At 47.4% G+C, this 24,206-nt stretch overlaps 1 protein-coding gene across 1 annotated transcript in view; it reads right to left on the bottom strand.

Annotated features, from left to right (window-relative positions):
* The window catches only part of LOC149337029 (ATP-binding cassette sub-family C member 3-like), a 93,409-nt gene that overhangs the window by 34,389 nt on the left and 34,814 nt on the right, over positions 1–24,206 (bottom strand). Inside the window, exons 10-15 of the mRNA XM_089554801.1 lie at positions 21,884–22,087; positions 19,608–19,754; positions 16,141–16,237; positions 12,551–12,753; positions 9,612–9,788; positions 2,444–2,611 (exon numbers count right to left, since the gene is read on the bottom strand). Of these exons, the coding sequence (XP_089410927.1) occupies positions 2,444–2,611; positions 9,612–9,788; positions 12,551–12,753; positions 16,141–16,237; positions 19,608–19,754; positions 21,884–22,087 (996 nt within the window). The remainder of the gene's footprint in view (positions 1–2,443; positions 2,612–9,611; positions 9,789–12,550; positions 12,754–16,140; positions 16,238–19,607; positions 19,755–21,883; positions 22,088–24,206) is intronic.

Here is a 24,206-nt window from a genome sequence, read left to right as displayed (position 1 = left end):
TTTACTTCAACTAGGACGTCATTAATACGCGTTTGTTCTCTCACTCACTCTGCCCTCTTCCAGTCTCTTAACGTTACACCTATCATTTTCCTTTCCATAGTTCGCTGTGTTTTCCTTACGCTAAGAAAAACCCTTTTTTTTTCTCTCCTTGTTTCTCCTCACAGGTGAGTACGGTTAATGCAGAACTGTTTCTGAACCGTCATTCATAATATTAAAGTACCTGCTAAATACGTTTCATCCTACTCTTTTCTCCTAGTTATTTCACACTGATAATCTGGATCTGCGGTCAATACCTGCCCTAAGTAGACGCATTGCCTTATTACGTCCTGCGTCTCTACCAAACATAAACGGCCCTTTCTTTCTGAGACTATTGCAAATTTCTTTGTTTTATGCATATAAATATTTCAGCCACCGTTCTGCTTTGCCTGTCAACTTCCTCGACCATGCTTCGCAGTAGGCTGGTTCAGTTACTTAGCTAGACAATCTCGCAAGCGAATCGCAGGTTACTGGCATATTTATTATCTTTAGTCATTAACTGTTCCCAGTCCTGTTCTTTTAGTTCCCTTCAAATAAACACCACCATTACTGCAACAATCCCAGCGCTGCTAGTGCCACATGAGTCTACGTACCAGCTGCTAGAAGAACATGTAAATTTCTCTGAGGAGTAAGTTTTTAAGCATGGAATGCCCTTAGCTGCCGTTTCTGGCAACCCGCGTCGAGCCGGAGAAGCACCGTGACGCCAAAACACATGGTGACCTTCACAACCCTAATCTGGCAAACGCAGGAATAATATGAGCAGGACCTAAAGCGAACTTGGCGAATCTGTGAGTCAGCCCTGCCGAATGGCGCAAGCGCCGTCGTGGTAACGCGGGGAACGAAATGAGCGCGTGGCATGAAAATATGTATGTACTATCGCGCTCAATATGACTTGCAAACCGCGAGCGTGTGGCCGCAGCGTTTTCGGAAGCATGGTGGAGCCGACAAGCGGCGCGCCTGAAAACTAAATGGGAAAGGATTTTGCTGTTCCAGCAGCCATGCGCATCCCCCGCGTCGTCTGCTCAACGAAATAGCTGGTTGATTCACACAGGCGCCGGCGCGTCTAGCCTTCCACATGCGTGATTTCAAATCGTCAAAACCGCTGCAGTCATACTGTGATTGAAGAGCGATTTGGGCCTCGGGTTTGTCGGGCATGACAGGTGAAAGCGAAAGGAATGAAACAAAATCAATCGTGACCTGCGCTTTGCATTCGTCACGCAAGCGCCGGCGATGCGAATGTTATGGTACAGCCTAGACCGCAGGGGAGAAAGCTGAGTGGTGGAAAAGCAAAATCTTTTCCCTTTAGTTTTCAAGCGCGTCGCTTGTTGGCTCCACCATGCTTCCGGGGAGCGCTCCGGCCACGCTGCTTGAGGTTGAGCGCGATAGTACATCTTGCCCATGCAGCGCTTACGCGGCCAGAGCTTCGCACGCGCCGTCCTGGTCACGGTGTAAACAAAGCGAGAGCAGCTGCGCAAGGCCCTTCTGTTAGCACCGCTGTTAAATATTCCGCGCGATACCGGATTTCGTTACTTTATGCAGTTAGCGTAGCTATAACGCCATCCATTGGCGGGCCGCGGAACCTGCTTTAAAAAAAAAAACTAGCGTAGTGGAAAGGGTCTGCTGCGCACTACGCATGCCCTCCTCCGCCGCTGAGTTGCGTTAAAGATGATTTCGTTGTGTATGGCCGGTAGGCGACCTCTAAATGAGAGCCATTCTCTATGTTGTGTCAGACATACACTGGAAAGCATCTCTTGCTTACATGTACTCTCGATGGCGAGGGAGACGGCATTTTTACTAGCATTTACAATTGAAGTTGCTGTCCGCGCCAGTAAACAAAACTTCTATCGTCATCAATGGCAATCGGTGCGCTCTAGCAGGCAAATCATTATGTGCATTACGATCGGCGTTGAACGCCATCGCTATAGTTTTACACGAAGGCGTGATTGTTACGAGCGTTGCCACATGCGTGAAGAAGGTCATAGAGCCATTCCTGTCACTTCATCCCGAAGTGGACAAAAAGCCAAGGTGTTTGATTTTTTTGGCCGCAGCCTTCATTTACTGTTGTCTCTGCGCGGAGTGCATATAGATCTCTAAATGAGAACCAAGGATTGCCGGTTTCTCCATGTTCTATTGATTACATACTTTGACAGAATTCTAAGCCTTTCTGTTTTTTTTCCTATTTTATTAAGCGCGCAGATCGAATACATTTGACGCAACCACACACGACTGTAAACTTCTCTGCAAATTTAGGTTATATGTAGCTGCTGGGGGGTTAGCCTTGAAATCATTCTTCTCGCAGTTAATCTACCTTGGTCACACTTAGACATGTTAAATAAAATCTCAATCTTGCAGCACAGATCTGGTATCTGGTTGATTTACGTAGGTATCAGCAGCTGATTAAACTCGCCTTGTTCTTGAGCAGGCCTTCACTCCCAATAACCTCTCTGAATAGGCGGGCGGCAACCACTGGGTCCAGGGCGCTGAGCGGGTCGTCCAGCAGGTATACATCGCTTTGGCTGTACACGGCCCGGGCGATCGAGATGCGCTGCTTCTGGCCGCCACTCAGGTTGGTGCCCTGCATCAAGCTTACTTTGGGTGAGGCCTGAACCACAGTAGTAGGTTTGCGCCCAAAACAGTACTTAACCTTTCCATTCGAGAATTTCGGCCAATGTTTTAGAAGCATATTAAGCAAGCTCCTAATGCTGCAACTAAATACGTAGCTTTGACTGGATCATGGATGATCATTGTGGCTGGCGTACACCCAAAGAAGAAAGGTGCCTTTGAATCCACCTGAACGTCATAGCTTTTCATGTGCTTTTAAGGACACTGCCTAAGGTGCAAAGTCCTAAATATTCGTTCGGCCATTGAACCCACAAGCGGAAAATTATTGCTACTGTCTGCTTTTGGGGAAACTGACTAGTAGTATACAGCAGCGATGGCCTATTGGTTTGAGCACCCGTCTCGCATGCCGGAGGTGAGGGGATCGATCCCCAGTGCTGCCGAGTACCTAACGGTGATAGAATGGGTGCAAGCTTTCTCTTGCCTGGTGCCCGGCTTCCTTATGGCTAATTGCTTGGGAAATGGGTCTCTGACCCCACCTTGAGAAGACAAAAACACCTTATGCCATGGCGCTCTTTGGCACCAGATGCCCTTGGGCCAGAAAAATTTACAACCATCACAACTAACTAGTACGTAGACATTTGTTTGACCATGCAACAACTGTCACCATTCAGCATTATCCTACTTTTCCACCCCTAGATCGCTTTCCTGCCACCCTTGACGACTCGTTTTAGGTGTGAAGGCGTATGCCTTTAAGTGACAGTTTCTGCGGCTGCACAATGATAGGCATAAGCCGGCGGCGCCATCAGGAGCACTTCGCGCCAACAGTTGAATCTATTACAAAAATTTAGCAGACGGTTTAGCACGGCCATGAGCGGACAACCTTGCAGTAGGACTAGTTACGGTGGGCACTTAAGGTTCTTACGTGCTATAGGTATTTCACCTAAATGTCTCTGCCATAAAGCCTACATGCCTTATAACTAAAGGCCTTTACCCGGAAGGCTTTTACTATGAATGCTTTTACCTTAAATGCCTTTACAATAAGATACTGAAATGCACTTGACATAAAGGTCTTTGCCCTAAAGGCGTTAACCTCGAATACCTTCACCCAGGTGTACCCTCGCCCAGGCCTTCACCGAGGTAAAGGCCTGCCAGGTGTTGTCGTGCCGGCGCCCACATTTCGCTGGCGGGCCTGTCTAAACAAGCGCTGCGCGCTCGCCGACGCTCAAAGCAGGCCAAGACTTTTTCGGACAAGTCGCGACATGCAGCGTGACTCACCCCGACGCCGCGGCGCCGACACGGACCCTTCCTCCTGTCCTCCTCTCCGTCGGTGCGAACTCCTCCGCCGCTCGCCGCCTCTCGACCATTGGTCTGATTTGAACGGTGGCCAGTGATTGGAGGATTTGAACGGCTGGCTGCCGTAACCGTTACCAGCGGCTATAAAAACGGAGCCGCGCTGAACCCGAGCAGCAGACGGGCAGCAGAAGAGCCATCACGCCGGAGCTACGCTCGCCGCCGGGGCCGCCCTTCTTCTTTGTGCTCGCCCGTGGTGCTCTTGGCCCTTGTATCATATAAAAGCCCTTGTACATACTGTACATAAAGTTCATTTGACTCACCGTCGCCTCGACCGTTTCCTGGCTCGGACTCCCAGTCCCAACAGTGGTGACAGCGGTGGGATGCCCCAGACCCAACAGAGGCGACAGCGGTGGGATGTCACAGACCCAACAGTGGATGGCAGCTGCGGGATCGACCGGCGTCAGCTACCTCGGCGCGGTGAGTGCCTGATGTTTTCCCCTCCATTCGCCAGACTGCTCTAGCACACGTGATTGTAGTTTAGAGTAGGGCTGTGTGTTGCACTGGAGAGAGCTTTGCTGTTTCGAGCCAAGTCGGAGCGCTTTGAAACGAAAGCCGGTGCAGAGGGAGTAAACGAGGCGTTTTGGAAAGAATTACTTGCGCGTGTCATACTAGTAGCGCTATAGTAGTGAGCGGCAAGGCAATTCTACGAAAAGGGCAAACTACAAGAGGCTATTGTGCGCGATGGAGAACTTCAAAGTGAAGGAACTCATCGAAATTTGTGAAGAGTTGGGCATTGATTTGGGCCCCGCAAAACGAAAGCATGCGATTCTTGAGATCATGCGAAGGGAGAATGTAACGGCTGAGGAAGCCAATGAGGCCTGGGAAGAGATCACAGAACGCCGTGAGCGCGAGGAGGCCAAAAGACGCCGTGAGCACGAAGAGGCTGAAAAACAGAAGCAGCTTGAGCGCGAAGAGGCAGAAAAACGGAGGCAGCTTGAGATAAAACGGCATGCTCGCGCTAAGAAACTGATGGACCTGGAGTCTGAAGCACACGAGATCTTTTATGACAGAGATAGAACATTGTTCGCTCTGCGTAAGAACAACGGTCATCAGCTGAGAGACAGGCCGCAGCCCTTCGTGATCGCCGAAGATATGGCGAAATATCTTGCGGAGTTCGAGCGCGTCTGCGAGAGAAAGCGCGTTGAGCGGAATGGTTGGGCACAGAAGTTGGTAGCCCTGCTTTCCAGCGAAGCGTATGACGTTGTCAAGCGCCTGTTGGACGGCGGCTTGGCGGACTACGATGAGCTGAAAAGCTTTTTACTGACAAGATATAACGTGTCACCGCTGGACCTTCGCCAAAGTTACCTGCGAGAGTATAGCACCCCATCGTTTTACGATTTTCCCTACCAGTTTAAAGCCGACATTTTAGAGTGGCTCGAAAGTGCTGAAGGTTCGGAAGATCGGGACACAGAGGCAGAGTGCGTCGCTGTGGAGCAGCACTGCCAATGCGGCACAGAGGAACGTAGTCCGTACTTGGCAGATGTAACTGCTGCTGTAACAGTGGGAACTGCCCCGCATTCGCCAACAGAGAAATCCTCTATACGATCGGGAAAGGTAGTCACAGCATCGGGCGATGCAGTTACAGAGGTCTCGCCCATTGAAATTGTGGCGGAGTTACCGGAAAGCGAATCTCCTAGCGTGTCGAAAGCAGGAGAAGTTGCCGAACAGGGCAGAGAGGACGTCCGTCTGGACATTAGTGAAAACACTTGCGCCGACGCAAGCGAAGTAGATGAGGACGGCACACCGTGTTGTGCAGCGCATTTAACAGAAATGCAGAGACCTGAGACTTCCGATCAACGGATGCGGACGCATATAGAGTTTGCGGACGCTGAGTTGTGCGCTAGTGTTTGCAGCGAGCGATGCGAAACGAGTCCCGTGCTTTCGCACTGCTCTGAGCTTTGCGACTTTCCAGAAAGCAGCTGCAGTAGCGGGAACACCGCGACTGAGTGCAGAGCCGACCCTCATCCGCTATCAGCTGAAACGCGCCAGGAGCACGACGCGAGCTGCGTGTCAACACTAATGTCAGGAGAAAACACTGGTTCGTCTGCGCCTGAAGAAGCTGCTAAGGCGCTGGACGACAGTGGAGAACAGAACGTTCCAGACGACATAGGGGCGGTAGACGTCATTCCTTCCGAGAAAGATGAGGACGAATGCGCACTCAGAGACGCTGACAAGGAAGAACGCAGTTTGGAGGAGGCTAGTGAAGGCGCCAAAGACAGGTCTGATCTAGGTAGCGCACGTGAATCAGCTGAGAATCATAGTGACATTGTCAGAGAACAGGAACCTAGGCGACGAAAGCAGCATGTGCTTCCTCAGGAGAAAATGGTAGGAAAGCACGAGAAAGAAAGCTGCAACCGGAAGGAAAGGCACCGCCAGTTCAGGAATGTGAGCTATCGCCACAAGGTGATCGCGAAACAAGAGAAACAGTGCTGCCATCGAAAGGAGAGGAAAGGCAAGCTTGAGAGAGAGAGCTGTCACCGAAAGACGATGAAAGGCAGGCAAAAGAAAGAGTGGTGCCGCCCAAATATGAAAGGCAGGCATAAGAAAGACAGACGCCGCCGAAAAGAGAGAAAGGGCAAACGCGCGAAAACTGGTTTCCACCATCGGAAGCGCCAGCGTCGCCGGCAAAATGACTTCAGTAAGGTCAGTCACGTTGTCAGCCCTGAAACTAGCGTCAGAACCAGAGCTAAAGAAGTGTGCGAGGCATTACTATCGCGCAAAGCGAAGCGCATAAGTGTGTCGGGGCACATAGGTCTGGGCAGTAGAATAAACTGCAAAAAGAAATCGTGCAAACATTCGCGGGGAAAAGTGCACCAAGGCACCAAACCGAGATTCAAGAGAGCGCTGCCCGGGAGGCGAAAAATTAAGGAGCGGGACAAGTGTGAATCTTGCCGCCAGCACAGAGAGAGCGAGACGCGCAAAGGCACGTGCTCTCATGCGGGCTCTCGTTTTCCGCTGCATTCACGGGAGAAACCGCGCTCCCATAGAAAGCGGCACGCGCGCGGAAGGAAAGCGCGTGTACGGCTCAAAGAGCGAAAGATTGTACGAGGCCGCAGTGACAGGGGCAAGAAAATTGCCAAGAAGAAACCGTCTAAGCGCTCAGCCAAGCACAGTTATCGCGATAGAAAGCCGCGATTCGAAATGACGCCACTTAGTAGGCGTAAAATCAAAAGGCCGTGTAGAGGCGAACTACACACCGAGCGGAAAGGCAAACGGGTGCGCGAGAAAGTCAAGACTCGCGCAAGGTCTGACTTGCCCCCACGAACAGAGAGAAAGAAAGAACGGTCCCATCGGAAGCGTTGCGCACTCGCTATGGGACGTCGCGACTGGCGCGCGAAGCGCAAAGAAAGGGAGAAGTTGCCAGTCTATGAAAGCGAATCGCTCTCGTACTGTAGCTCCCGTAGAAACTGGAAAGACAAGTACAGAGAGAAAGAAAAGCGCGTATACCGTGAAAGAGGCAGAGACGTTAGCTACCACGGTAGTAGAGAGAGAAAGAAAAGCGCAGCACAGCGAAAGAGGCAGAGTCATTAGTTTCCGCTGTAGCGGGTGTTGTTTAACGTCCGTTTAGAGGCGAGAAAAACGCGAACGTAGACGCACTAAGCCGTGCGCTCTGAGCAAGGCTGCCTTCGCCTCCTCGTGACGTACATTTTGTCTCTTCGCGAACAGCTGTTAAGTTCGCTCGCAGATCGGGGAAAAATTGATATCCTCATTTGTGGCCTCAGTTGAGTATTTTCCTGGCCGAGTGATCTCCAGAGAGCGAATTTATTTTGCATTCATTTTATTCTGTGTGTGACATGTGTTCGACACTTTGTCTGAGTTAATTACTTTAGAGTTCTTGTATCCCACATGTGTCTCTTGTAGAAGAGGGAACAAAAAGGGGACAGAAATATAGCCAGCAGAGTTTTTTTGACTTGAAGTCTGGTGTATTGACGGGTGACAGAGGGCACTTGCTCGAGTTGGGTGTTGCCTGTTGTCGGTCGGTTCTTCGCAACATGCAGAACGATCAACGACCGATGCTGAGAAGCAAGCTCTTCCGAAGGACCGAGCGAAGCTGATCCAGTCACCTGGGCGACTAAGCTGCGGAGCAGTGATCCTGTCCTGACGAGCGGGACCCGTTCTCGGAAAGGAGCCTGGAGCTACCTGCGGCTGAACACCGGACGAGAACTTGGAGGAGCCTGGCGTACGAGCGCGCCCCGCATCCGAGCCACGCGGAAGTAGCTCGTCTTCGTGGCGCATTGTCTGGCGGCGGTGGTGCTGTCGTGCCGGCGCCCACATTTCGCTGGCGGGCCTGTCTAAACAAGCGCTGCGCGCTCGCCGACGCTCAAAGCAGGCCCAGACTTTTTCGGTCAAGTCGCGACATGCAGCGTGACTCACCCCGACGCCGCGGCGCCGACACGGACCCTTCCTCCTGTCCTCCTCTCCGTCGGTGCGAACTCCTCCGCCGCTCGCCGCCTCTCGACCATTGGTCTGATTTGAACGGTGGCCAGTGATTCGAGGATTTGAACGGCTGGCTGCCGTAACCGTTACCAGCGGCTACAAAAACGGAGCCGCGCTGAACCCGAGCAGCAGACGGGCAGCAGAAGAGCCATCACGCCGGAGCTACGCTCGCCGCCGGGGCCGCCCTTCTTCTTTGTGCTCGCCCGTGGTGCTCTTGGCCCTTGTATCATATAAAAGCCCTTGTACATACTGTACATAAAGTTCATTTGACTCACCGTCGCCTCGACCGTTTCCTGGCTCGGACTCCCAGTCCCAACAGTGGTGACAGCGGTGGGATGCCCCAGACCCAACAGAGGCGACAGCGGTGGGATGTCACAGTCCCAACAGTGTACACATCTGGCAGGTTGGCCCCATGTGCTTCGCTGGGAAGCATGCGCTGGAGTGCACCTCACGCACCCATAGCTGCTTCGTCTTTACGGCTCAAAGCAGAGCGAAGGCCGCGCGGGCCATTCGATTTCCTGGCCTCACCAGAGACGGGACCATGGAGTCAGCCGCGTTCAGCAGCGGAGTGTGGCGTACTCGCACGCGTGAGGATCGTCAGCAAAGACCGTACGTGCGGTAAGGTACCGGCCGTACGTGAGGGGGAACGCGAAGCTACTAGGCTTCCTTATCCTACCGAACAACTTCGCCAGATGAACACAGAATATATTCTGGAGAAACTGCCCTTTGGCCCTGCCCAGACACTCAACGGAGCTGCCGGCTGCTAAACACGCGCTAATGGAGGAACAATCAGCTCGCAAAGCCGACCATAAGCAGGAAGGGCCCCCGCGGTGACAGCTTTTAGCTGAATTAGTCTTTAAGCAGCAGCTCAGCGCTTGTAATTTTCTTTACCCATTTAAGTAATAAGGAAGGCGTGGGGAAGGCTCCAAATACCAACTTCATCTGCCCACAGGCCATAATAGCAGCCGTGGTAGCTTGCCTACCATGTATTCTAGATTATATCTGTTTGCCATGAATGCAAGTGATTTCGTGGTAAGCAAACATAGACAGAAATTAGAAATGATTTATGGAGCACAAGTAGAAGTAATTTGTTGCTGTGCTGATGTGGAAAAGTGCGCTTCTGCTGTCAGCAACGCCAGTGCACGAAAATTGAGCCCAAAAAGATCCAACACCACCGAGGAAATACATAGCGCTTGATTACTGAATACGAATGACTGCATTACCTTTTCGCCCGCCTCCGTCATGTCTCCAGACTGCAGCTTGTTCAAGTCGCTCATCAGCTGACAGCTAGAGATGACGCGGTGGTAAAGTGGCGTGTTCATGGGATTGCCGAAGAGTATGTTGTCTCGAATGGTCATGTTGTGCACGTTCGCAAGCTGAGGCACGAATGCTATCCGGCCCTGGAATGCGAAGCGATCGTATTGTTGACTTCTTCACTTCCAAAGCAACACACAGATTTGTCCGCAGCAACATCCATTATGGTTATTCCGAAGTGAAAGGTAAAATCAAGATATAAGATGGCATGTTTTAAAACCGCCCATTGTATCATCGAGAAAACAATGTCGAATTGAGTGCAGAGTACACACTTCTTAAGGCATGCTGCGCGCCAGCATCAGTGTAGGAAAGGTACTCAATAAAAGTGCGCAATATCGGGCCTCCGAAAAGAACAAAACCTCTTGATGCTAAAACTTCATGTGACCGTCCCATGTTATATCATATGGTATTAGCCCACAAATGGCACCGTTGGATCTTACCAGCCTCCCATGTTAAAAGTTACATAGGTATGACCAAGCTCCAACTATTACAGTTGATTTTTTATAAATGTTTAGAGATGTTTATTTTCAAAACTGCATAAGATGATTTAGTGCGGTCTGCGCAAATGTAGTGTAAACATAGGCGGACATTAAGTACAGTCTTTGTCAAAAGTAACCAGGCTCCATGGTTTGCTTCTCATTCGTATAACAGAGCCCTCACGGCTTCCCCAAAGATCAAAAGGTTCTTTGAAGGTGAGAACAGGGGTTCTTCTTACCATACAGAGATTTAGTGCTTCAGGGCTGGTATAATAGCTTTACTACACGACTGAGAAGAAAAACATGCAGCCTGGTTACTTTTGACAAAGACTGTACGTTATAGCGATCCTTAGAAGTCCTTTTCTATACGCTGTGTTTCACATTTTTTTGCGCCCTGCTTCACGACAAAGTACGTGATAGAGGTCAATCTATTTTTTTACTTTAGGGTCTGGTTATATTACGAGATTGAAGACTATCAATATAGAAGGTAAGCCTAGTTTTCAATTTTTACAAATAAGCATTGTTGTTTCAAATAAGCAATGTCAAAAATGCGCGTTTGGAAAGTCGTTGAGCTGGCTATTCCACGTAGCACATTGAGAAAAATGGCGCTGTTTACGCGTCTAATGCAGCAAGTAAAGGCGAAGTTTGTCTATTTGATAATGTAAAAGGAGTTAACATGACTTTCGCAGCCATACTGTGACAGCAGTAGGATGCCAAGCAATGAAGTGTTTTTCATCAATGGCTGCAGCAGACTTCCTCTGCTGCAAGCGCCTCAGCCATGTGGATAAGCATGTTAGTTCACTGCTGCAGACTCTTCACTCTGTGGCTCGACAAAGTGCATGTGAGCCCACAGAGGTACGCTGCAAAGTCTGCGCCATTTGTCCTCCACATCGGAATAGACGTGAGCGTACTTACACTGAATCCTCCTCAACATAAGTATAGCTCCAGCACTATGACTTCACTCTTTGGACGCAGGGAATGTAAGTAGAAGAGTTTTCGCAAGGAAAGGTCCTGCGAATATACATTGCTATCAAAGCTGTAGGGGAGAAAGGGAGGGGGATGGCGTCTTGAAGCTCGAGGCTTTTGAGTGAGACGAAATTAAAAATGGCAAAGCGAACACTCGTAAAAATGTCGCCGCGGGTAAGCTGGTTTCTTCGCGCAACATCATCGGGATAACTTCAAAGCCCGCACCTTGATCATATCCACTCAAAAAAGATCGGTTAGCCCGCTCGCTATTTTACACTGACCTGACGTACTAATGCTGGTGGAGCCATTAAAGACAAGCATTATTCTGCAATTTTTACCCACTGGAAACTCAAGTTCGTACAAAATTAATTTGAAAGCGGCTATATACCACTGCTTGTGTGGTATATCTCATCAGCGAAGCTGTGGTGCCGTAAATTGAAAAGCCTCCCAGAGAAACAGATATATTTTGCGTTTAAGTGAAACATGTTCGTGACAATGCGGTGGTGTGTCCACTGTGAGCCCAGCGGAATATTGTCAGTACCTGCAAGGCAAGAGCGCTGAGTTGTGTCAAGTACCAGGGGCCTCATTACGCTTCATCTGAAGACTCCCCCCCCCCTCTCCCTAAATTCACTGTCGTTCGGGTAATGGCTGGCAGACTATTCACAAATACGCTGCCATAATTAAAAGGGAGAGCCCTTTCTACAGGTGGCGTCAGTTGGAGCTACTGCTGAGCTAGTGCTAGCATTCCGCGCTGAAATCATCACGTGTTGAACGATCTCGGGCGTAGCCTAAGTTAAGCACTCCAGAAGAACATAAGCGTGACCTCACCTATGAGCTCAAGTACTAACTTTTTATCAGCCGCCGGTTTGAGCAACCACCTGTAAGGAAACCAGACATTTTACTGTATCTTCAAGTTTATCTTTTGTATCTACCAAGTTTCTGAGAAAGCTGTATAACATTCCTTTCTATTAAGACGGAAACTTAGGCTAGTTGGAGAGCGTTTGGATTCATATTTGCTAGCGCTTAGTGAACACACGGGACAAGAACACAAAAGACTAGCGCCTGTCCTGTGTATTTGTGTTCTTGTCCCGTGTGTTCACTAAGCGCTAGTAAATATGATTCCAAACCCTTTCTAGCCCTTTGGGAGCGTTCGGGTAGATGTCAGTGAGTAATTACTCACTTACTCCCCTACTCCTCTGTACATTTCAACAACAGGTGTGGTCTTCAGGAGGCGGCTGAAAATAGAGGTACCGCCGTCTTTTACGGCACACGCGGTCCAGAGACGTTTGTCCCCGGCAGTTCACACTAGTAGTAGCGGGTTAGGAGCACGGTTTTACTATTTCCATCGCTTCTTCTTGGAAGAGGGCGAAACGTCGACTAGTTCTCTCACTATATCTCATACTCACAGCGGACATGGACGCTCCTTTGACACGCTCCATGTCCCCGAGAATTGCGGAGAGCAGCGAAGATTTTCCGCTGCCCACGAAGCCGACGATGCCCACCAGTGAGCCGGGTTCAACGTTTAGCGTTATGTCCTGAAGTTGGGCTTCTGTCTTGCTTTTCGAATCCTGGTACCAGGAGAATGAGCACTTCGCCATTCTTACAGCTCCTGCCGGAAAAATATAGATACCCGTAAAAAACTTGCAGACGCTGAATCTCACCTTCACGGCATAACGCGGTAGCGTTAAAGAGTCCTTACGGTAGCCGCGGCAAGGCGGAGGAGGAGTCGCGCGTGCAGTGAATACGGTGCTGTCTTAGAAGGTTGCTTTAGAGACATGTACTGTGGTGTCCATTCCTTTCGGGTGTACACCAAGATATGAGAGACAGGCATTTGCTTTCCTTAAACGCAATTTTCATTTCATTTAATTTTCTTTAAGGCCCTTACGGCGCGGTTCGGGCATCCACCGAGATATGAGAGAGGCAGGATTCGTTTCCTTTCCTTAAAACCAATTCTCTTTTAATTTTCCTTTTCTTACGGCGCGGTTCAGGCGTCCACCGTGATATGAGAGGTTCCTCATGCACGGCTTGTCTTTTCTTTATTTTCATTTGTGAAGCGTGTGACGTCACTCCTTTCGGGTGTACACCAAGATATGAGAGACAGGCATTTGCTTTCCTTAAACGCAATTTTCATTTCATTTAGTTTTCTTTAAGGCCCTTACGGCGCGGTTCGGGCATCCACCGAGGTATGCGAGAGGCAAGATTCGTTTCCTTTCCTTAAAACCAATTCTCTTTTAATTTTCCTTTTCTTACGGCGCTGTTCAGGCGTCCACCGAGATATGAGAGGTTCCTCATGCACTGCTTGTCTTTTCTTTATTTTTATTTGTGCAGCGTGTGACGTCACTCCTTTCGGGTGTACACCAAGATATGAGAGACAGGCATTTCCTTTCCTTAAAACCAATTTTCATTTCATTTCATTTTCCTTAAGGCCCTTACGGCGCGTTTCAAGGTATCCACCGAGATATGCGACACATGCGTCCTTTCCGTTCCTTCAAAACCAATTTTCTTTTCATTTTCCTTCCCTTACGGCGCGGTTCGGTGTCAACCGTGACGTCACGCAGTTCGCGCATGCTCACCTGTGGCTTTATCTGACGATGGGGCCCACTGTAGCCTCGGTGTTGACTAGCCTAGCGAAGCTTTTTGCTTCAAAATATGACTTTTGTGGTATAGTGTTGCCAGCATTGCCGGACACCGGAAAGCCGGAGCATTGTCTAAAGGAGTAAGCTGGTTAACCAATTTCTTATCACTAACTTTTTAACTATAAGAGCTGGGCAACTGGTTGCAATTGGAAATTTGTAGCCGGTCGTTAGTGATAGTTGATCCGCTTTAAGAATTTCGAAAACGCTATTATCCTCGGTGTTGTGGCTCGACAAAGTCTGGCTGCATCGTTCTAAAATAGATCTGCTTTCCAAAAGCATGCAGGCAAAGCAAGCTTTGTATAGTAGGATACAACTTAAAAAAACAGCAGTTGCTAACACTGGGCCGCGGTCCGCCGCCGTCCTGTATTACCCTGCAGTCCAGTCGTAACTGCAAACTAAGTCGGCTTTTTAATGTTTGAATATATCAAACAATCCACGTATCAAAGTTGTAAAGGTCATATTTTTTTTGTGCTAAGCTTCTTGTTTACGTAATAAGAAACGTTTTAGCAGCGGACTACTTTTCCGTCGTGGAGGAATTCTATGCGCGTAGGCTGAATGTCTGCGGAGGTTCACTGCAGACTTAAGTTGTATCCGACAATAGGGCACTTCACTAGTCAAAAAGTCCAAATTTTGTGGAGCCACAGCATAAAGGGTAATCGCGTTTTCTAAATTTTAAGAACTTATGTGGCTCTTGCTAACGGCCAGCTAAAAACCTCTAATTTCAGCCAGGCGCCTAACTCTAACAGTCAAAAACTTAATCAGTAACGATTAGTCATTCCGCTTCCTACATAAAACTAAAAGAGTAGTACTGCTCGAATGGGACAGGAGAGCAGAACGAGGAACACAGACGACAACACAGGCGCAGGCGTCTGTGTTCCTCGTTCTCCTGCCCTGTCCCATTCGCTCGGTACTAATCTTCTCTGCAATGAACCAACTTGCCCGCAAGGACATTCTACTTAAAGCGATTCACCGGTTTTCTGGAGTCAGCCGGCACTGGTAACACTACTCTGAAAAAGCAATATTTTTACCTTAAAAAACCTATTTTTGACAATTAGGGCTTCCCTGATACATCTCGCATATTTAATGAAGGCTGTAGTCAAGTGTGTCGGAACGTCCAGTTCATCTTAGGCAGTCCTGAAGAGCAACTCTTCTCTTGTGCATTAGAACTTCGCGTAATGCAACTACCGTAATTTACGTTATACACTACGCGTTATACACTATGCATATATATGCAGAAATCAGAATAATTTTATGCTTTGCTGGCTATCTATTGGGAGCCGCCGCAGTGGCTCAGAGGTTATGGCTCTCGGCTGCTGATCCAAAACACGCGGGTTCGATCGCGGCCGCGGTTCACGTTAAAGAACCCCAGGTAGTCGAAATTTCCGGAGCCCTTCACTACGGCGTCCTTCATAGCCTTTGTCGCTTTGGGACGTTAAACCTCCATAAACCGAAACCTATTGGTGCGTACTGTACGGTATGTTTTTTTCAAATATTGCCGTACTTGATTTCATCAAGAAGTGTTTTCATACTCACGCTATGCTCATCTTGCCATTGCGTGGCTGTCTGGTTGCGCGTATGGTTACTGGCAACAGTCTGTATCTAAATTTGAAGAACATGAAATTACACAGAAATGTACGAGTGGTTGGTGAAATACTGTAAATCGATGCCTTGTCGTGTTATCGCCAGGAGTTTGACTAAATCTGGCTGGCGGACGTGTAGGGACGACATTGAGAATTGCAGTGAAACTTCCGTATACAATGACGAGTAATCGGTGGGCGTACAAATGAACGGCTATTTTTGCGTCTAGAGGCGGGATAATGGCATTCAGCACGCGCCATACCATTTTAGCAACGAATCCACACCGGGCCCCTGAGAATTAACTACTGGGGTTCTCCAATCCTGCAAAGCAATCTTCACGGAAACTTGATCTTTGCCGACTGTACATCGGGTGCGGCCTGTCTGCCGGAAACTGTGGCATTTTTGTTTGGAGCTTGTTCTCAAGTTATCAGTTGCACCTTGACAGCTGGATGTTCGCACAAGCCATATGCCGGTATGCGCCGGGGTCTGTGCTGACAGACAAGCTGCAAGACGACACCGTTCGATCAAACAGAGAGCAGAGTTCAAATAACAGCACTAAAGATAGTTTTCTGGCCATAAAAATGCTCGTGACTGCCCAAGCCACGCAGTCAATGTGGCCTACTGATCTCGAATTCCAATTACCTAACTTGCGCAAAAACCTGTCGTCAGGCAAACCTTATTAGATGAATGTGCGATTTTTGAAACGTTCCCCATACAAAACAAAGATTGCGCTCCGTGTAGCACTCCGTTTATGCCGACCTATGGAGGGTATTAAAACTTACCAACTCCGTTCACATGCGAAGATTTTTTGCTTTGCCTTTCTTCGTCCATTTCTTTGGCGTTACAAAATCCGGCAATGCGTTTGAGGGCGACTAAGGCCTGAACAGGAAAACGACTGCGTCACATATACTTCATTCTCGGCCATGCGTCCTTCAAAACTTGACATGCTCCGAAAGTTAGTTTTGTTCTGACCACTTAGCTCTCTGTGGAGTCCCCAAGTGCAATTATTTGTCCAAAATAAAACATCTAATTACCTAGCCCCGCATTTAACCTCTCGATTTTAGTTTTTAACATTGAAGCCGATTGTCACTGAAAATAATTTCTATACACCTTATCTTCCACGTCAGTCACAATGTTAGAAGGCGAAGCTTGCCACAAAAACAAAATAAAAACGCACAATCCATGTTCTTCTTGTGTTTCCTAGCGTCCCGGGCTTTTGCAGAAAAAAAAAGAGTGACGATGAGCAGTTCTGTTTAGTTCCAGGAGGTGCTTGTAATGGACTATACCCTACCTAACCAATTCAAACCAACCTTGTATACATCGTTCTTTAAGCGTACCCGTACAAATTCCAGACATGAGCTCGGTCCTACCGCTCTTTGTTTCTGCGCGAATAATTCCTGGTCACCATTAAAATATAAAAGAATTGATCCAGGATAAAACCAGTATTGGAAAATAAGTAACGTAGGCCTGGAATCTTTGATTCCGTTCAGCATAAGTGTTTGATAGATAAGCGAGCTATCTTTTTTCTTGTCACAATATCTTAGATCATGGTAGAGAATATGCGATCCTATATGCTCAAAATAAATGCAGTCCAGTGCTGCACAAAAAAGCAACATATTGGTATAATCGTTAGAAAAGTGGGAAGTTACCAGCAATGTCATCTTCGAAATCGTTGTGTACTAATTGCACCTCTCTATTTTCTCCCCAAAGATGTTTCTCAGCGGCGGTTTTGAGATGTGTCACCAATTTTGTGTGTGCAGGTGGGGCGTTCGTGACCGAAGGAAAAAAATAAAGCCTGGAAATCATTCCTACAGTTCATGTCAGCATACTGCGGAGGAAACAGCAATCAATTAGCAAGTGCGGATATCTGACACCGAGTAAGTCAGTTATATGCAGAGTAAAATGCTGTTTACACTACACTGCACTCTATCACTCATCTAAACTCAGCAGTTATTACTTGAGCGGAGTGGACTTTGTGAACACGTGTGAGCATAAAACTGCGAAAAATTAGAATATGCGCGTACGATCCGCATCCATCTAGATGTTGTAGATGGATCCGACGATCCATCTACACTGTGTAAGCTGAATCACCAGAAGTTTTTGCGCAGATACCATCTAGACGAATTGCCACCAGTCCTGCGGCGGTAGCCTAATGGTTTGTTTTCAGCCAGTGCTGCCGATGATAGATTTTGAAGTTACAGTAACGTGAGTCTTGATGGCGAGAATAGGAGTCTTTAAGTTACAACCTGCTTTTTAATATTCTTTAACGTTTTTAGAATGTCCCTTGTTGACCGGTTTTCTTCTGCCTTGCACTCTTTCTTCGCCTACTCTGCTTTGACAATGCGATAAAAACCCACAGTGGTTGCAAGTGCCATGCAGATATGCTCCGGGTTGGGCACCAATGTAGCCTGCTGTCGAACACAGTTAAGACATCAGCTTTTGCTGCCTAATTTTAAATTTTTGGCTGATTTCTTTCCAAGAGTATCTGTAAAAACGTGCGGACACAAAGAGGTGGACTCGTGTGTTCAACACCACCAATCTTTCTCCTCATCCAGAGTACACGCAAGCTTGAAGTTCATGACTGGAAACATGTGCCGCTTTCGGGGACGGCGCATAGGTGGTTGCCGCAGAACGGTATAAGCCCCCGGCTTTAGCTGCTGAACAAAGTAACAACTTCGCCCGCTTTAGTTGGCCTTTCTTTAGCTCAGCAGCCTGAAAGATCTTCCTGCCTGCTTTCGTGTGGTGCTCCATGAGCCGCCATGTTAAGCACATTTATTTTTTGTTCTGGCGAGTGTGCTCACAGTTGCACGCCGTTGTCGCTGTTTGACGAGCCATAGCATTTTCCTCATTTTCAATGGCTCAGCAAACATTTGTGGCGCAGAACTAAGGTGTTGACGATAAAACGATGATTTCCAGCCCACACAGTGAGAGGCTGCCAGTTCGAATGCTCAGCGCGAGAGGCTGCTGCGATGGCCGAATGGTGCAAGTTATCCCTTAACAAAGCTCATTTATTTCGGCTCTGGTGTGTATAGCGATCGAAGCTTGATTACGTTTTTTTTTTTTGCGGGATACCATTGTGCTAGACAGTTTCGTAATGTTCCGGACAAATTATTCTTGACGTTCAGCGTTAGGTCCACCGCAGGTTTTTCGCGATGAATGGGACATAGATGCATTTGATGCTTAAACTGTGATTACAACCATAGTAAGTTACATGTGCACTTGTCTGCCGAAATTATCCATTTAGCTTCCTTCGCTTTCCAGCTGCACTGCTTATGATGGTGACAGCAATGCTATTTTGTCAAACAGGCTGAAACCCGTGGCGCTCTGCTATGTAGAAATCCAGCATTTTAGGCCCTCTGGGCCGCGAGATCGCGAATGAAGTCGTCGGGAGCAGGCGTCTCGTTTGAACGAGGAATTTATTTTTTCAGTGTCCGTCCTAGAGCTCTATGCAAGCTTTGATGAACAAAACAGTGTATCTCAATAAAAAAACAACTCCTACAAAGCTAAGTGGATGCGTTGGCAGGGAGGCACTCTACATCAATGCACAATGACATGCCTTTCAGCTCTGGTCTGTTTAAATAAGAAACATATTTCTGAAAATAACGTACGTTGATTAAAAGCAGCAATTACGCACATCGCTAAAATGCTTCCTAATTGATGAGACCTTTCGAAGAAAAACAAGCTGGATCGCATAGCCCAAGACGAGCTAGCATGGTCTTGTGGCAGTAAAATTAATACATTATAATAATCATAATATTTTATTACTATGAAAAAATAAAATAGATATATATATATATTCAGGCCTGCCAAAGCCATTGATGGCTTGAGGGGCAGTGCCTGGCAGGAAACAAAACGATACACGGTAAATAAGATAAAAATAAGCAGCGAAACGCGAATGCAGGAAACAGAAGTTAATTTGACCGTGTGCACACAGGCGTAAACGAAAAACCTCTAGTAGCAAACTGATGCAAAGTAAATGAACCGTAAGATTTAGAGGAAGAGGGATTTCTTATAATGCGCCGAGCACTTGGTAACAGCTTCCCGATCAACCAATAGTTTTTACGCTCACTAGTTTCTAAGTTTCGGAGGTAAGCAATCAAATACATCAACTACAAATCGCTCCTGCTGGACAAATACACTGCAGCAGTCCAATCTAATATTTGAACCATGACTAAGGTAAACCAAATGCTCAGGCATGCAAAAAAACGTGTTTAAACAAGAAGCACCTTCCTCTTTGGCTCGTAATTACCTGATTCGAAACTCTCAGCAACTGGCCACATCCGCTCATTGTCAGATCAGTCATGGATATCAAAGAAACACAGGTGAAGGACAGCGCCGGGCTCAAGACGACTTGAGGCTCCAAAAAATACAACGCAGCAAAGAGGATAATCATGAGCTGCAAGAGAAAATGACCGTTGTATTTAGTCATGAACGCTAATGAAGCTACGAATCGTGACGCGAGGTGTTCAGTACATTGTCAGTTCCAGTTAATGCTGTTGATGCTCAGACTGGTAAATATGGATGCCTGTGGGCCTGACGCATGATTTGACGGAACCAAGATTCTCCGCAGCAGAACCAACGATGAGGCTAAGATTTTGTTTGAGGCTGAACAAATACGAACCCAATTTCCCAAGTGTAGAGAGAGCTCGTCGGTAAGATTTGGCATTTTTAAAATACGCTCTTCAAAGCCGCACGGGCGTTGACGGGCTGAAGTGACCATCTTTATAAAATGGTTGAAATAACTCTACTGCCAACTTTTCCTTACTCTTGTGACAACTCTACGTGCCCTCATTTTCCCCATATAAGGAAGTTTAAAGTAAAGCTTGCCATTCCCGCCTTCCGTGCTTCCTCGTCGAACTCCTCTTAGCCTATATAGGGTGAGAGATACCGTAAGTACTTCGCCCTTTATAGCATGGACTTAAAGCTACGTTTCTCGTTTATGCGGTGGCGGTGTCCTTGGCGTGACACATCACGATCACTGGTCCGACTGAAGTGACATCACACATGGCTTCAGGACAACGAGGAACGCTGATTGTTTTGTGTGCAGTCGCGTTACACATAATGACATCACAACGTGCCCGGCCCACTGGTCAGAAGGTCAGTTACTGAATGTGCCGAACATGATGACGACACTTGTGAGATCGCAAGACATTCAGAAACCTTACTCGTGGTACTATTGCGGTGGTAGCGGCAAAAAGGTAACACATCCTAAACGCGCGCCCGGAGTTACTAAACACTGGGACTTGCATAGGCATTGGGCGACATCCCAGCTGTCGCTCGAATTCGCGTTACAAAAACGTAACCGTGGGGTAACTTTTTTCGTCCGACAACGTTTGCTTGGAATTTGACCGTTCGGTAGAATTAATGAGTCTATATCACTGTCATTAATTACTTCTGTCATGAAATCACATGTAGACATTGAAAACATGCACCATGCGAGGCCTTCATTCTCATTTGTGGGCTGCAACTTAATAACCATGATTCTTATTAACCGTACTGACACAAATCTATAACTCAAAACGCCAATTCAGAGATACATCATGACATCACGCATTTGTCCTTGTTGTGGTGTTCGAGCAGAGGCGGCGTTCTGAGTGATAAGTTCAAAGGCCCAAAGATACAGTGCGCTCATTTCCATGTACCGTACATGTTCAAACGGAATGGCATGGTTGCTCTGGAAAACAAAAACACAAGCCATCATGTTTGTATTTGGTCCTCGAAGTGTAGCTTGTTTTCGGTCACCAACACTAGAGATATTTCAAAGCTATGAAACTAGTGTCATTATTGTAATAAAACTAACAACTTCGTTAGCCCTCATATCTACAAGACGGCGAGCCTGAAGTTTAAAAGCTGATTTATGGCATCTTGACCGATCTTTATGCCCCCTTTGTCAGTAGCAAAGCAGTGCCCACAGCGAAAGCGGCAAAGTAATTTCAATCAGCCAAGCAAAAAAACAGCAGAATTCTGCCAAAAGTACAACCAGATATGTTGTTACTTTCCCGTAACGATAATGTTTTCTGTTATATTGTATTTTTCCGTTCCATTGTCGTATTTGTTTTTAGTTCTGTCGCTACAAGGGACAGCGCATACTACTGAATATAAATTTTCTTCTTATCTCGAAACAATTTGTTTACTAGAAGTTTACGGAAAAAATTAAGCAAAAGTCTCTGGTCAAGAGAGAAATTTTTCACTTGTTTTTTCGACTGGGAGTGCATGAAAGCCAGAACATGGCCGGAAATCAGCAATACTTCACGTCTCAAGGAAGCTTAACCAACACCAGAGTATATATTGCTTCACACTGAAAAAATATCCATGCAAGCAAATCAAAATGCATTAGTCTTTGAAATCTGTTCGCATGAGATGCAGCCTTAGCCAGCGCCACATGGCACGGTAGCAAATCTGCTCGCTATATATGTTGCGCAAACATTCATTTGTTGCTGAAAAGTCTATCTTCCAGCGGTTGACGATTTTCCCTCGCTACGGAAGCTTTTCTTTCGAGTTTTGTTTCTTTGTTGCAGTGCCTACCACAGAGCTGGACGAGCTGTACACAGAGTCCATCACAGCATCCAGCAGGTTCACCCTGATCAGCCACTTCTGCTCGGCAAGGCGGGCGCGCAGCACGCTTTCCTGCAATGCGTCCTCCCAGGCGTACATCTTCACCACGCGAATGGTGGACAGAAGGTCCGAGGTAGCTTTCAGGCGCTCCTCGCGAGCAGCCTGGGCACGAATCTGCGGAGAGACATGCAAAGAAGCGCGCGGTTCTCCACGTTCGCAAAAGGCTCTCTTGGATGTACAACTGGCTTTGAGTATTTGGTAGAGCTTTGGTTCATAGGCGTACCAAAACTGGCCTCATTACACACTGTAGCTCTTTATGTTAGAAATGCCTGCTCAGCCTCAAACGTTTCCAGGTCAATTTTAAGTAATGTAATGGTGCCTCAGTACTACGAAGTTGTCAATAGGCTTATCAAAAACGCGCCTGGCTCCGACTAGGTGTGCTCCATCCTTACCAAAATGCATTGCCGTTAATAACGCGTACTTGTTCTGTGCAGCACGGCTTCGTTAGGTAAACGTAAACTTCGGCAATCCGTTTCCAAGCGGCACTGCTTTTAAAGAGGAGTTGCATATCCCCTCGTGAGAGCTGTTAGTGATTAAATATGGCCAGAAGGCAGCTGCTATACTGTTGCACATATGTCTTGTTTTACGGCGAATTTTTTTCACACTCAGCTTATCGGATTACCTCAGTAACTATACTTGAAGGAAAACTGACAAGGTTGAATCATGTTTTGGTGAGGTGAAGCTAATTCAGTAATTTGTGATTTGTAAAGTTGATGCACTTCGTGTCCATGCAGTGTGCCTGTGTAGCCACTGACGTGACATTTCACCGATACTACGTTCATCCATTCACGTTTCGAGACTCTCAGGGCCCGAACCACGTGAGGGAAAAATATTGTATAACTAAAAGATTCAATTATAAAATCTAGGAAGCAAACAGCTCAAACATGTTGCGTAAGGTCTTCATCGATCCAGTGCTTGTTTGCTACATTTGTGCAGCCATAGCAGCATGTAACAATAACCGGTTTATATGGGAAGTACTGCTGATCTGGTGTGTTCTTACGTGCCCTTATACAAAGGTCGGTGAAAACGTTTGTGAAGTCCAGTATAGCTAGGTAATGGCAAGACTAGAGAAATCAAATGTTGAAAGCAGAAGAATTGGAGCTTCGGACCTTTGGAAATGCCACTGAATATTTCATCCATCTGGATCACTGCACTGCAGTCGTCTGTGCTACCATCACACGAATCACGTTCGTAAAGCCACTTAGATTAGTTATTAGACCACGTTTTCGCACGCGCAATGAACGTGTTTTCATCTCCAACTTGTATGTCATGCAAATCAGCCTCTAATCTTCCGAAGAGATAAAAATTTCATAGCCCTTCATGAATGACCTCATCCGTTGTGGACTATCTCCAAAGAAATCTTGCAGCCTCATCATACAAATTTTTAATGATTTCCAACAGGTCCATTGTCATAATCCTTAAAACCCAGCGTGGACAAATTTTTGGTGTTGGTAATCCCAAGAAGTATAATAGAGCCTGGGGCTTGCTCTGCACCAATGGCAGTAACCTGCGTATTTTGTGTGAGTAATGTCGTTTCAAAATGGGAAGATTACGATATTTGTTAGTATTCTCCTCCGGTTTATTGCGTCCGAGGTGGATAGTTGTTTTCGTGGTGGTGAGAAAGTTCTCCTTTCTAGCATAATGTTTTCTAAACGGTGACCTTATGGTCCTAGGAGATACTGAGGTAGAAATGCGGATTCGATTTTTTTGTGAGAACTCGTGGAAGGAGACGAGGTGTGCCATGGCTGGGGCGATAGAGATTGGCAGCGCTGGAGGGATAAACGTGCCTTAACGAAGGATCTTGAAGTTTTACAAAGGTGCGGGTCTGATGGCGACTGATAATGGCGGAAAGTAGCGAAATCCGAAGAGCGGCGGCATGTCAATGAACATGTGCTTTATCATTGTCGAGAGATGTGGCCCAGTCGCCGATACTTAAACACATAAGTCCGTGATCGGGTGTTTTCCACTCGGAGAGGTTACCACCATGTGTGTGTAGAGATACAGGATGGATGTCTTGGGCACTTATAGCATTAACAGGGTGGAGTCCCAGATTTGTGAATCCTAGCCGGTCAACCGCCTGAAAGAGGGGTACTTCCTTAAATGAGTCATATCCTAGTGGCTAAAAAGCCACAAGCGACATGGCCTCCAGCACGCAGAGCACAGTTTGAGTAACATGGCGGCATCAGCCACAGTGGCATAGGGTGAGGGCTCGACGATGGCGCACCTGAATTCC

The sequence above is a fragment of the Amblyomma mixtum genome, chromosome 7 (assembly GCF_055824585.1).
Source record: "Amblyomma mixtum isolate Tamu chromosome 7, ASM5582458v1, whole genome shotgun sequence".
Lineage (NCBI taxonomy): Eukaryota > Metazoa > Arthropoda > Arachnida > Ixodida > Ixodidae > Amblyomma > Amblyomma mixtum.
The sequence above is the reverse complement of the archived record's forward strand: the minus strand, read 5'-3'. Positions and strand labels throughout refer to the sequence as shown.